This window comes from Plectropomus leopardus, chromosome 2 (assembly GCF_026936395.1).
Source record: "Plectropomus leopardus strain MGB_pleo_1.0 chromosome 2, ASM2693639v1, whole genome shotgun sequence".
NCBI lineage: Eukaryota > Metazoa > Chordata > Actinopteri > Perciformes > Serranidae > Plectropomus > Plectropomus leopardus.
Window position 1 is genome coordinate 36,249,617 of NC_142177.1, and position 13,157 is coordinate 36,262,773.

Sequence of the window (13,157 nt, forward strand, 5' to 3'; positions counted from 1 at the left end):
TTTCCTTTTTTTAAATGATCTTTTTTAAAAATGTTTTTTTTAAATGAGTTGACACAAGATGTTAATTTAAGAAGGATAGGCAAAGCTTCAGCCTACACCTTTTTGGTCAAGGTACTTGTGTTTTGACACAGCCACGTGTTGTTTCTAAAAAAGGGCATCTACAAAGATTATCAAAGAAGATTTGTGTCATCAAAAACAGGAATATTTACACCAGGGGCTCAAAAACTGCAGTATCTGCGGTCTCCCCATCAGTCAGTTTTTCCGATTAAGAAACTAATTTTTTAAAAATCAACAGATATAGAACAGAATATTTTATGTTTTCTAGCTGCGGCATCTGGGGGTGCCATACGAGGTGCCACAGTTAGGTGCCGCTGCCGCAAATTGAGCCAGCCCCTGCTGAAATATTCAGAGTGGAGTAACAACAGAAGGTGGACCACTTCCTGCTGCGAAAGATAAAGCAGTTAACGTGTTGCCACCCAGCAGTCCGTTGCTGTGTAACCACATGCAAAAACACAAAACAGAGCAGAGAAGTTTCCAATCAATAAAACAATTCCTTTTTTTGTATGAGATTTATTGAGTGGTTTCATGAAGTTAAATATGCAGATGTTTCACAGTAGGAGACTTCACACACAAACAAATGCCTGACATTCACATGAAACAGGAAATTGAAATACAATTTTTCTGCAGAGAAAAGTGCAAAATCCAAACGTGGAATGTTTTCATTGAACATTAACACTGGAAACAGTGACTGCAGCTTCCTGTAAGGCGCTGTGTCTAAAAACTTCAGGAAAATTTAACAGTCCTTCCAACTTTTGTGCGTTTATCAATTTTCAGGTGTAAACTCTGTCGTAAAAAACGCTTTTATCAAACTATAAAAGATTATCATTGTTTTCTTCACCTTTTACTTCATCCTCAACATCTCCTTCATTCTCCTCTCAGTCATCAGCCGTCACAGGGTTCAAAAGTTTTCTTCAGGAAAGTTTTTTAGTGTTTTCACCGTTGACTTCCTGTTTGCGCAGGAAGTCCACAATGAGCGTGGCGGCTTTTCTGGGCCGCTCCAACGCCACAGAGTGACCACAGTTCTCCAACACCGTCACCTGGCAGCTTGGCAGCGCCGCCTGCAGCACCGCTGACCCCGACACGTCCACCACCTGAGAGAGAGGACTCGTTCATCATCATGTTTTTGAAAGAAATCAAACCAATAATAAAGATACAATAACAAAATAAAGTGACACTGAGAGATGTCATTCTCCACAGTAACTACTTTTACTTTTAATATCTAACCTACATTTGCTTCTTACTTTAGTAATACTTTGAATGCAGGACTTTTACTTGTAATGGAGTTTTTTTTAGATATCAGTATTAGCAAATTATATATTTATCCTTCTTCCTGCTCCTGTCTGGGTTAAATCAGGTTTAGTTAACATATTGAACTTGTTGGTCACATAGTAAGTGTTACCTTGAAAAAAATGTCACTGTACTCTATAAATATTTTCATAGGAACATCTATTCAGCATTTTATGATGAATTTATACCTGGTCCTCCTTCCCCCAGATGACCTGCACAGGTGATTTGATCAGATGCAAGTTTTCCTGCAGCGAGTGACGAGACTTCTCCCCGACGATCTCCATAAACACTGAACAACAACAACAAAACGCAATAAATCAAAGAGGCATATAAAAAAACATGCAGCAACCGTGTTTTAAACTAGAGAACAAAATAATGCTGGAAAGTAATGTCTGACTGTCGTGTACTCTGGATGGCTGAAATGATAAATTCAGTATAGTGTACATTCTCACATTAATTTCATCAATACAACATAAACAACACAAAAAGATCGAATTTATTAGTAAATGTAAACAGTATTATTGTTCAAAGAAAAACGTGTTTTCAGCAGAGTGGTGAGTCCAACATTAAAGTTTTTTAAATGTACATTAAACTAAATGTATCAACACAACAGGTAAACATGGAAGAAGTGCTGAGTTTGCATTAACAACAGATTATAACAGATATATTAATTAAAATAATTTTGCATCACATGGTTTGCAGGATCATGGCTCTTTAATCAGGGACTGTTTTTAAGACTAATGAAGAAGAAGGAGGTCGTAGAGGAGGAGAAAGTGTGATAGCTGTGAGCAGACCAACCTTCTTTGTAGAAACCATTGTTGGGGAGCCGGTTGGCAAGGAGACCCTGCAAAACCTGAAAACACACACACACACACACACACACACACACACACACACACACACACACACACACACAACATGGATGTATTACTCAACAGTCCTAGTGGACACAGGTCCAGGGGCCCTAAGTCAGCTGCAAAATGTCACTCAAATTATAATGTAACAACCAAAGAAAAGATAAATATTTATTTTCTCCTTTGTTCTGACAAGAAAGACCACAAACAGATGCAGAACTGCAAGGAGACGCAATATAACTGGAAAAACTGTCAAGACAACCACAAGGAGACACAGAATTGTTGCAATGTAACACAAAACAACCACATTGACAAACAATAACCTCAACGACACACAAATTACCCCAAAGAGACAAACAAAACGGATCAAAAAAACACACAAAGAGATACAAAATTATCTCAGTGAGACCCAAAATAACCCAAATAAGACACAAAACAACCAAAATGAGACACAAAATTACCTCAAAGCAACACAAAAACAATCAAAATAGAAAATTTCCTCCATAAGACAAAAAATTACCTCAAAGAGACACAAAACAACTACAAAGAGACAGAAAATGACTCCAAAGACACAAAACCATCACATAATAGTAGTGTGTTGCTCCAGTGTTGTAGAGGTGAAGGGCCCTTTGCATTTCAGTGCCCAGGGGCCCATCTCTTAGAAAAGATTTTTTTTTAATCTCAATGAATATTTTTAAATAAAGGATATACATAAATATATATATATATATATATATATATATATATATATATATATATAGTCTCATAATGGCCCATAGTAAACAGAAGTTGCACTGATGCGTTGATGCAGCTGTTGTGTGGAGAGCGTTAATCTGGCAGGCAGCAGCGCCGTGTACCTGTTTGGGGAGGTTGAGGGGAGTAAAGCAGCAGAGTTTCAGCATGTCCTCCAGCTCCTGAGGAGTCGAGGGGATCAGAGGGATCGAGTCCTCCTGCTGAGTCTTCTCCATCTCCCTCAGACGGCTGATGAACTCAGAGTCTGTGGGATAAACTAGACCTGCAGGAGCAGGAGGAGAGTTTATGTGTCATTCTGCTTCACCAAACAGGTCTGAATCCTAAAAACACCGAAACAACACTTAAATAAGCTGTTCGCTGAGTTTACCTGCAGGACAGACCAAAGTGACACTGGACAGGTGAGCTGGGTACTGGGCGGCGTACACTCCAGCGACGTTCCCTCCCATCGAGGTCCCGACCAGGTGGAAGGGTCTTTTGTCCAGACCGATACTCTGCACGAACTGCAGAGAGAGACACAGAGAGACAGAGGAGTCATCAGTCCTCTCAGTGCTTCTGTGCAGCGTCTGCAGCATCGGTTGTCAGTTACGATCAGACTCTGTCAGCGTTTTTCTACACGTGTGCAGCTTGGATTGACTCGGTTTGACTCGGCTTGTCAGTCCTATGTGGCAGCAATTTGCGGTCGGCCACGCTTTTACCCAACTCCAGATATCGTCCATCTCGAGCCCAACTTGGTGCGATTAAACTGACAATCGAAACAGGCAAAAAACCTTCGTCATTGGTCCCTTTAAACCTCAATTCTCATCTGATTTTACTCTCTTTTAAGATATGGGTTTATACGGGGCTTTTAATGAACTGACTTTAATTAACTTTTTTTTGTTTTGTTTTTTTAAACACTCACGGTCCCCCTGCACCTGTACCCCTGCAGTGCTCATGTAGAGCGCTGTGGTTTAAACCAAACCTGACCGTAACCACTGATCCTAAAATCTGCTTTTTCCAAACTGGGGACACAATTTGAGTCCTACATTGGGTAAGTCGTCCCCAGTCAACAGGTCTTGAGTCTCATGTATGTCCCCAAAGGTAACCTAAGTCACACACACACACACACTCACACTTGATCAGACCTGGTGGATTCGTGCGACCTGGCCCTGAATGCTGTAGTCCTCGGCACAGGTGCGACTCGTCCCCTCGTGTCCCGGCATGTCCACACACACTACATGCATGTTTCTAGGGAGATACTGGAGGACAAAACATACACACCCAAGACTCAGTGAAAACTTAGTCCATTCATCGATAACTCTGAGCAGGTTTTCAGCGTAAAGTGCGTTCAAAATGAAAAGTAACAAAAACAAAGTACGCTCAAAAACAGATTGTTTGTATATTCATGTCAAAAACAGACAGAAAGTTTGTGTGCGTTACATTGATGACAGGCAGCCACATGTCCTTGGTGGCGGAGAAGCCGTGCAGCAGGAGCAGTGATGGCGTGGCGCCTCCTGGTGTCCCGCGGCTGCAATAACAGAAGCGGTAACTTCCACTGTGAGAGTATCGAACCACCAGCCCCAGCCTGCGACGCCAGTACCTGAGGAGGATCACAGCAGGAACACTGTGAGTTCATCATCATCATTTATTTAATTTAAAGCCTCGGAAAACACTTCGATGGTGCCGAGGTACAAACAGTTATCAAAATGGAAAAATACAAACCTTTACAATACATAAAAACTAAAAATAAACCAATAAAAAACAATGACAGTCACAGTCGATGAGATCATGAATTAAAACCTGGATCTCTCTCAGTGTTATAAAACAAATAATGCTCAAGTGTACCCCAAGCATGTGGGCATGTTAGGAAAAGGCTGTTCTTCTTAGCTCAGTGTGAATTTTGTGTCTATTTTGGTTGTTTTTGTGTTGCTTTGTAGTAATTTTGTTTTGTATCTGTTTGAGGTAATTTTGCGTCTTATTTAGGTAATTTTTTTTGACTGGGAACGAGCACAATGGCTACCAACACTATGATGGTAAGGTTGAGAGAAAGGAGAGGAGCTTTTGTAGAAAACTTTCATGTATAAATAAAAAATAACTGCTGGTCCCTCGTCGCAGAAAAAGCAGGCAGGCCAGGTTTGATAAAGAAGATAATGGCGTGTCTCACATCTATCACCAGTGATAAATCTTAAGGCTGAGAGTTATTATATACAAGATTCATCTGGAAAACACGTTCTTTTTTTTGGAATAAAAAAATAAAGTGATTCACACTGGGAATTGTTTTAGTGGTGCCAGAGTTCATAAAACAGCATCAAAATGGAGCTTGTTTAATCAAAAAAGTGCCAGTGGAGGATCCCCCGCACCCCTGACAGAGATCCTAGTTAAGCCCCTAAAGTCCTAAAATCTTAGTAATGCGCCTGCATACATGCATGAGACTGCTGCGACTGGCCTTCTGTCATTTTGCAAAAGTGGCCCCCAAGAAAAGCAAGTTGAGCATCCCTGTGCTAGAGATAAGCTCATCGGGGCCATCATAATGGAAATGATTCGTCCTGTGGGAAACAGGAAGGTGAAAAATGTAGAAAGTCTTGTTGAAATCTGGTCAGTGCTGCTATTGCATCTAAAATCAGCCTAAGGTACATTTCCCCGGGAACAAAGGAGGCTACTTAAACTGTTAAAACATCTTTTCCAAAGCTTGTGAGAGTCCGTGTGCCTCTTTCATGCTGCTAAAATGAAACTGTCAAATTTGAAAATGTTTGTTTCTTCTAAAAGTTTTCTGTGTCATCTCCAGTTTTCACTGTTAGTCACACTGTTTTTATTTTTAACTAATTTCTGATCTCATGTAATGTAATGTTTCAGTGTTTTCTGACGTATGCTCGTTACAAAGCTGCTGACAAAACCACTGTTATATCACACTGACTCAGCACTGTGTGAGGGTGTTAGAGAGCAGAGCAGCTTCGATAATCTGCCAACACCCAACATGCAGGTTTTTTTTTTTTACAGCTGAGACAAAGTCCAGTACTTCAGGGTGCAGTAAGTCCTGCTCCTTCACAATAAAAATGTATTTTAGAGGCAGTAACATGAGTCACAAAACTATATAATTGTGATTTTTTTCAATGTTTTGCGATGTGCTATATTCTGATATATTGCATGTTATTACCTATTTTCAACTAAAAAGTCCCCAAAGAAAATCTTTGTTAAGACCTGTTTTATCTCATGAGATCAAGTTCTCAGTATGTTTATCTCTTTTTGAAATTTTTTATTGCAGCAACAATAAAAATTGACTAAAAATTCAATTGATTACTGTAATTACTGTAGTAGGCCTCCAAAAGTTAAAAATAATTTGTATTTGCAATATTAAGATAAGATAATCCTTTTTAAGTCCCACAATGGGAAAATTTGCATTGTTAAAGCAGCAAAGTGTGTACAAGATAAGTAAACAAAAAGAACAAGATAAATATTAAAAAACAAGGTGCAAACTCAGCAGTTAAAAAAAATAAATATTTACCTCAACTGCACATGGAAGAAAATTGCACTTGTTAATAAGTTATATAATAAAAAATTGATACTCTGGGTCGACGTATTGATATAATATTGCTGTTCACGTCTAACGGACCAAAGCAGACGCTCACCAGGATGCAAAAACTATCGATTGGCTCTTAGACTTTCTATCTTTTAAACATGAAAAACTAAAAATGAGGAAATCTGAGTACTTCTATTTCTATTTATTTCTTGGGTAACCTGAGAGGAAAATATTATTGCTAAATACTGGATGCAAGCGTGTGTTATAGAAACTGATGGGTACTTTTAGGAGTTGGTGGAATATAAAATCTAATGTGGTGTCAAAGAGGAAATCTGCAAACGTCAAAAGAAAAGTAAAAGAAAACCCAAAATGTCCGTTATGGTGTGGCCTCAAAGGTATGTGATAACCCTTTACAACAAAGGTACATATCCAGCAGTTGTTGTAGTACTGAAGACTTTGTCTGGAGACCACTTTTAAAAGGGTCTTGGTCTCAGAATTTAACACTTTTTGACTCGGTCTTGTCTCGGTCTTGGACGTGGTGGATTTTTGATCGAGACCACAACAGATTTATTTGTTAACATAATAACTGTGAGTGGATGTAAAACTTCCTTCATTAAATCCAGCCAGTCACGTGGAGTCATTTGTAATTTGCTTTTTCTGTCACCAATAACGGTTGCCACCATTTACCGCCATCATTCATGATCCATGAAGACGACACAAAGAGAAGCAGTTTGGTTAGGGTTAGGGTTAGATGATGCCAGTTTGTCTGTGATAAAGTTCGTCTACCTTAAACGCAAAATTCATCTGCAAAACAACAAAAAAAGAAAACACTCTGCAGAGTGCACGTTCTGCAAGGCAACAACAACATCAAACTCCTATCGCTTAAATTTCAGTTTCTCAGTATTCGCTTGAATTTGTTCATAGACATCAGAGGAAATTTGTTTAATAAATATAAATATCTATATATAGTCTTCGTCTTGACTTGTTCTCGGCACACTCTGGTCTCGGTTAGTACTGTCTTTACTAAAACACAACATCCAGCTTTAGGAAAGAGTCATGAGTAAACAGGTTACTAACGTTGATGCATTTAACTGTTATTATTAAATTATTTTTGACAAACATGAACGTGTGTTACATCAGTCAGAACAATTTCATACAAATTCCTCTGAAGAACACAAACAAACAAGACCTCACTGGAAACCAGCGCTCTGTGCCACACCAGTTTGATGTTACCAGTTACCAATCTAACCAGTCTTTTATTTCAGTGTGAGCGTGTTCGTGTATTTACCAGTTGTAGGCCTTGAGGAGCGCTCCGGGCCAGAACAGGACGGAGGTGATGAAGGCGATGAGCGGGAGAGCCAGAATCCCTCCTGATAGCACGATCAGCTCCATCTCTGCAAACACCTTTAAAAAAACACACTGACCTCAGACGTGCATCAGTGCAAAAGCGACCAGTGATTTGTTTTTAGCCTAGCTTAGCACAAAGACTGGGAGCGGAGGGAAACTGCTAGCATGGGTCAGCTCAGTTTCTGACCCCATGGATCCGTAATACTATGAGGTTTTTATGATTTTTTGAGTGACATGCTATTATAACCATTTTATGATGTTTAGTGCAACATAATATATGACTATGTCTTCTGAGTAAAACTGAATGTCCCATTAGTCAATATTTTGACCTTTATGCGTCTTTATAAATAAATGCTATTTGCTAAAAGAGTAAAATTTGCTTCTCACAACTTTATTTTTCGATAGCTTCCAAAACAGATCGTTTAATGTCACAAGAATTTAATTTGGGTCTGTGGGAACTTTATCACATCTAAGAAAACAACCCAGATATTTAAGTGTCTGCTCAAGACTTTTATTCTTTTAACAGGAAGCCGGCATTACAAACTGAAGGTATTGAGTGTTAATCACTTCAGCCCTGATAAAATGTAGCAAAACGTTTATTTAAACAGAAATTTAGGTGCATTGAAAACTATGTTGTGTTACACGAGCAAACTTCCAGAAAATACGGAAGGTTTAATTCAGTAAAAATAGCTTTTTTGACATGAAAAACAAGTTTGCATTGCCAAAGCAAGTGCGAAATGTAAACAAAACGTGGAAGTACAATAAGTAAATATTTACTGGACATTTATTTATATACACATTACTGCTGATTGGGTAAAACATCTGACACCCAGCAGACAGGAGAAAACCTCAAAGCCTGTTTCACACTGTTTCAAAGAAACACGTCATTCAATGAGGAAACCGAAGCAAAACGGCTCAAATCATTTTAAGAATGAACGTGCCCGAGGCAGGGAAGGTCCCATCAAAGCTGATATCATGTTGCATCATGGGAAAAGTGAGGTCCAGTGTATTTGGAGTTTGACCTAAACCATGAGAGTAAAAGTCAAGGAAACTGAAGGATAAGATAAACACATAAGATTTTTAACCTACACTGTGAAAATAAAGTATTTGTTTTAACCTGAAAAAGTTAGTGTCTGAGCTGCCTTACATTTTTAAAGTTGAGTGAATTTGAGAAGAAAAGTTGAATCATTACAAAATTACTCCAAATTGTCTTCTCAAATTCATTAAAGGTGCAAGGGAGCCTGGACAGTAACCTTTTTACAAATTAAAACAAATGGTTTATTTTTACAGTGATGTGCTCATTGAATTCAGTTATAAATGATGAAATGGTTATTTGTGAGGAGGAATTCCTATAACTATCTGCCCACAAGTGGCTATTTAAACCATCATTGCACTGAAATTTTGCTCAAATCTTATTTTACTTATATAATTTTCTTGTGAAAAGTCACAACACTGATAATAAATCACTGGACTAGCGCTTTAAGCAGAATGAGAACCAGAAATAATAAAATAGTAAACTAAAAATCTAAAAAGAAATAATAAATAAATAATAAAAACAAATTAAATTACCATTTTGGGTACTACAGATTATGTTTATGTTTGGGTTTTTTTCTCTTAACAATGTAATGGAGGCCATTTTGTGTTTACAATTACTGAATAATTCAATAATACGGTAACAGCAACATACGCGTACATGTAGACTTGACAACATACAGATGGGACTGATGAAGACCACGTGACACTGTTAAAAGCATCTGAAAGTAAAAGTTGCATAAAATGACATAATAAAATCTATTAATGTCGACTCACAGTGACTCCTCAGGAGGAACCAGGAGGTGTGTAAACGCGCAGTAAAGTACCGGAAAACGTGACTTCCTTTAACCGGATCACCGATTGTTTCCTCCTAGTTTTATAATAAATGTTACATTTTATTCTGAAGGTTTGGAGGTAGAGTTCAGCTTTGTGATCCAGCAGGGAGAAATATTACACATGTATCCTGGTTCTGACTTTCTAAGGTGATCAAAACATCTCGCACGTGACCACAACAAGGACACTGCAGGTTATATAAACACACTGACTGAATAACAAAGTCACACACTGAAGTGAAAACACAATCATTTCCATTAGAGCATGTTTAAAATCACCTGTGCTGCAGTGACTGTACCTGTCCGAGTCCTCTTCGATGTGTCACAGTGAAGAACCCTCCATTCAGTCCGCCCCTCCTTCTCCTCTTTCACCCAAATTACACAACAGCTTTTCATCTGCACTTAAAGGGGACGAGCAGTGAGAGCGCCGTGCTGCGTTCAGGGACTGTCGGAAAAATCAAACACAAACAGCAATGGCGCGTTTCCTGCTGTTCTGTTGCTATGGCAACAGCTCTGGCTCCTCTTTAGTCTGTTTCTGCATAAACAAATAGTCCAACAGGAAATACAAAAGGACCCATTTATGTTGTCAAGTTATCCTGAAAAACAAAAAAAGATGAATTATGTCGAAATGTCATTAAATAGTATAGTATATAGTAGTTATAAAGTTCTGTACTGTAGCATCTACCCTCATCAACTGTTTTTTTTTAAATTACTATTATTTTATTTTATTCCTGATTTTTTTTGTTTACTGTACATATGTGTGTGCATATTGGTGTTGATTGTGATGTATTATTTTGTCAAAAAAAAAAAAAAAAATACAAAACAGAGTCATAATATGTGTGTCATTTTTTATACGCAACAACAGAATCCTGAAATTATCCCCAAACTGTGATTTTTTTCTTAAATCAATTTGAACGGTAGGCTTAATAAAATCTTTAAAATTGATGAAAGGAATAAAAACACAAAATTTATGATGTTCTAACACATCCTCCCTCTGTATACGATAACTGAGACCAATTTATTTCCCCTTGTATGTTATTTATTTTATTTAAATTAAATTATTAATACTATTATTATAATAAAAAAGCATGCATAAGAACATAAGAAGTTATGCCCAAACTTTTTTTCTTAAATTAATTTAAACTGTAAGCTACATAAAATCTTTAAAACTGATAAAAGGAATAAGAGTTAAATTATGTCATAAATAATCTTCTCACTGTATTAGATAACTGAGATTAATTAATTTTCCCCCTTTTTATATAATAATAATTATCATTCCTTCTTAACTGTGTTTTTTAATATCACATTTCCATTCAAAACTTAAGAGTTAAGAGCACTTCCGTTTTTTCAATCTTGTGTTTTAAATTTACATTTATTTTCACTACTATTGTTTGCTATGGCAAGTTCTTTATACTTCCCTGTATTTATTAAATGTGACTGTTGCCAAACTTGCTTTGTAAATTTCCAATAAAAATCATAAGTGAATAAAATACAAATGAAAATGTCAAATTGTGAAGGATTTTTACAAATGGAAAAGTCGATGAGAAAAGAGAACGCAAATTTAAAAAATAAAATAAAATATGAGCTAACATGAGGTTCAGTGGCAATGCTGAAATTAACCAGCTGATTAGCAACAACTTTCGCTTCCATCGTGCCGCCTTCCTCTCATTTAAATGAATGACGGCGAGGCGGCGAGGTACCGCGCGGCGGTATGAAAGCTAACGTATTTTTCAGAAGAAGGAGTTCAAATGGAAAAATCCACGTGAAAAGAGAACGGAAATGATACAAAAAACATACAATATATACTATAATAGGATCCCGTAATAATGCCGAAATCAACCAGCTGATTAGAAACAGTTTCCGCTTCCCCTCTGCCGCCTTCCTCTTATATAAATATATAGAGGGGAGGCGGCGAGTTGCCGCGCGGTGTAGTGAAAGCTAACGAGTTTTCTGTGGTAGAGAAACAAATGTGTAATGTCTCCACATGAGGGCGTCATCATGTCAGGTCTCCACACAGCTTCACATTCACAGTTACTGATGCAGCTCCGCATCCAGAGGTGGAGTGTAACTAGGTAGGCCTACATTTACTGAAGTTCTGCACTTAAGTAAAATATAAAGTACCTCCAAACTGTACTCAAGTATTTCCATTTTCTGCTTTTTACTTCTACTCCATCAGCTTCACTTCAGAGGGAAATATAGTTTTTACTGCAATACATTTATTTGACAGCTTAAGTTCATTGATGTAGTTTTAGATTCTGACTAAACTAATGTTTGAACAACAGTCAACTAATATATTAGCCGACTGTGTATTATTATAAATGAATCTACACAGCAGTACATGAAGTATGTAAAATTAGGTGCAACATTAAAGTGATAAACATATTAATGCATCAGTAATTAGAATACAGTTATATTATTCTGCATTTGGATAATTAACATAAATTAGTTTTTGTTTTTTTTTTAACTTTTGGTACTTTCACACCTCGAGACATAAGCAACTTGGCTTTAATTCTTTCAAAAACATGGGGTAAGAAAAGCTAAATAAATAAAAAGTGCTTAATAAAATAATAATTCTGTTACATAACGTAATTATAACATTAATCCCTAGCTTTCTTAAAAACAATTTTCTAATCTACAAATATCTTGCTATCTGTAGAACATGTCTCACTAAGTTGCTCACTGCCTCATGGCAAACTTTTTATTGATAAACTTTTGTTGATGCTCAGAGAAGCTTGATTGTTGCAGCAGCACAAGGACAGAAATAAATAGAGAATGAAAAAAAAGATACTATATACAGCATGTGTCATTATGTATATAACTATACAAGATATATAATTTAAGACATAAAAAAACAAAGGTCATAGTTATCTGATGTGATTAACAGCAACACAGCCAATAAGTTTATAGGTAAACAGCATATATATATATATATATATATATATACACACACACACACACACACACACACACACACACACATTATTTCTGATATATAACTACGTAATGATCCTTGGTTTTTGTCTGTTCGGATAATCTGCACTGAATCAGAGGAAATGACACATCCTCTGTAAACCCCTCCCGGTCATGCTGAGTGCTGTGCAAGGCCATAAAACTCCGCAAACCAAATAAATTTGTCTCAGTTTAGGACTAAAAATATCCTTGGCTGGGTTTTTTTCATGGTTCAGGAAGTGGCTGTCAGACGGTCAGTTTGTGTGATGCAACTGCAAAGGAACGCCGGCCGAGAAACCACAGGAATACTTAACATTCCTGCTGGGAGTAGGTCAGCGTACACACACACACACACACACACACACACACACACACACACACACACACACACACACACACACACACACACACACACACACACACACACTAATCCTCGTTCTAAAACTTTAAATAAATCAGAGCTCTGTTTCAAATCTGTAAAGCATTTTGCTCCAGCTGGATGGATTCAGTTGAAACGTGATCTGAAACCTGCAGTTTTTTTGGATCTTA

General features: G+C 37.4%; 1 protein-coding gene across 4 annotated transcripts; it reads right to left on the reverse strand.

Annotated features, from left to right (window-relative positions):
• Positions 1-550: 550 nt before the first annotated feature.
• On the reverse strand, positions 551-10,095 carry LOC121960241 (monoacylglycerol lipase abhd6-B-like). Of its 4 annotated transcripts, none has more exons than XM_042509891.2 (9): positions 9,959-10,095; positions 7,736-7,851; positions 4,371-4,530; positions 4,076-4,189; positions 3,322-3,454; positions 3,059-3,216; positions 2,146-2,200; positions 1,536-1,636; positions 551-1,151 (listed from the first exon to the last, which is right to left on the reverse strand). In XM_042509891.2, the coding sequence occupies exons 2-9, from the start codon at positions 7,837-7,839 to the stop codon at positions 972-974; spliced, it is 1,005 nt and encodes a 334-aa protein (XP_042365825.2). In that variant the 5' UTR covers positions 7,840-7,851; positions 9,959-10,095; the 3' UTR covers positions 551-971. The 4 variants fall into 4 exon arrangements, with proteins under 4 accessions (XP_042365825.2, XP_087925885.1, XP_042365833.2 ...); XM_088069759.1 differs by having other exon boundaries at positions 1,536-1,625; positions 9,939-10,056; XM_042509899.2 differs by having other exon boundaries at positions 9,939-10,056.
• Positions 10,096-13,157: the final 3,062 nt, after the last annotated feature.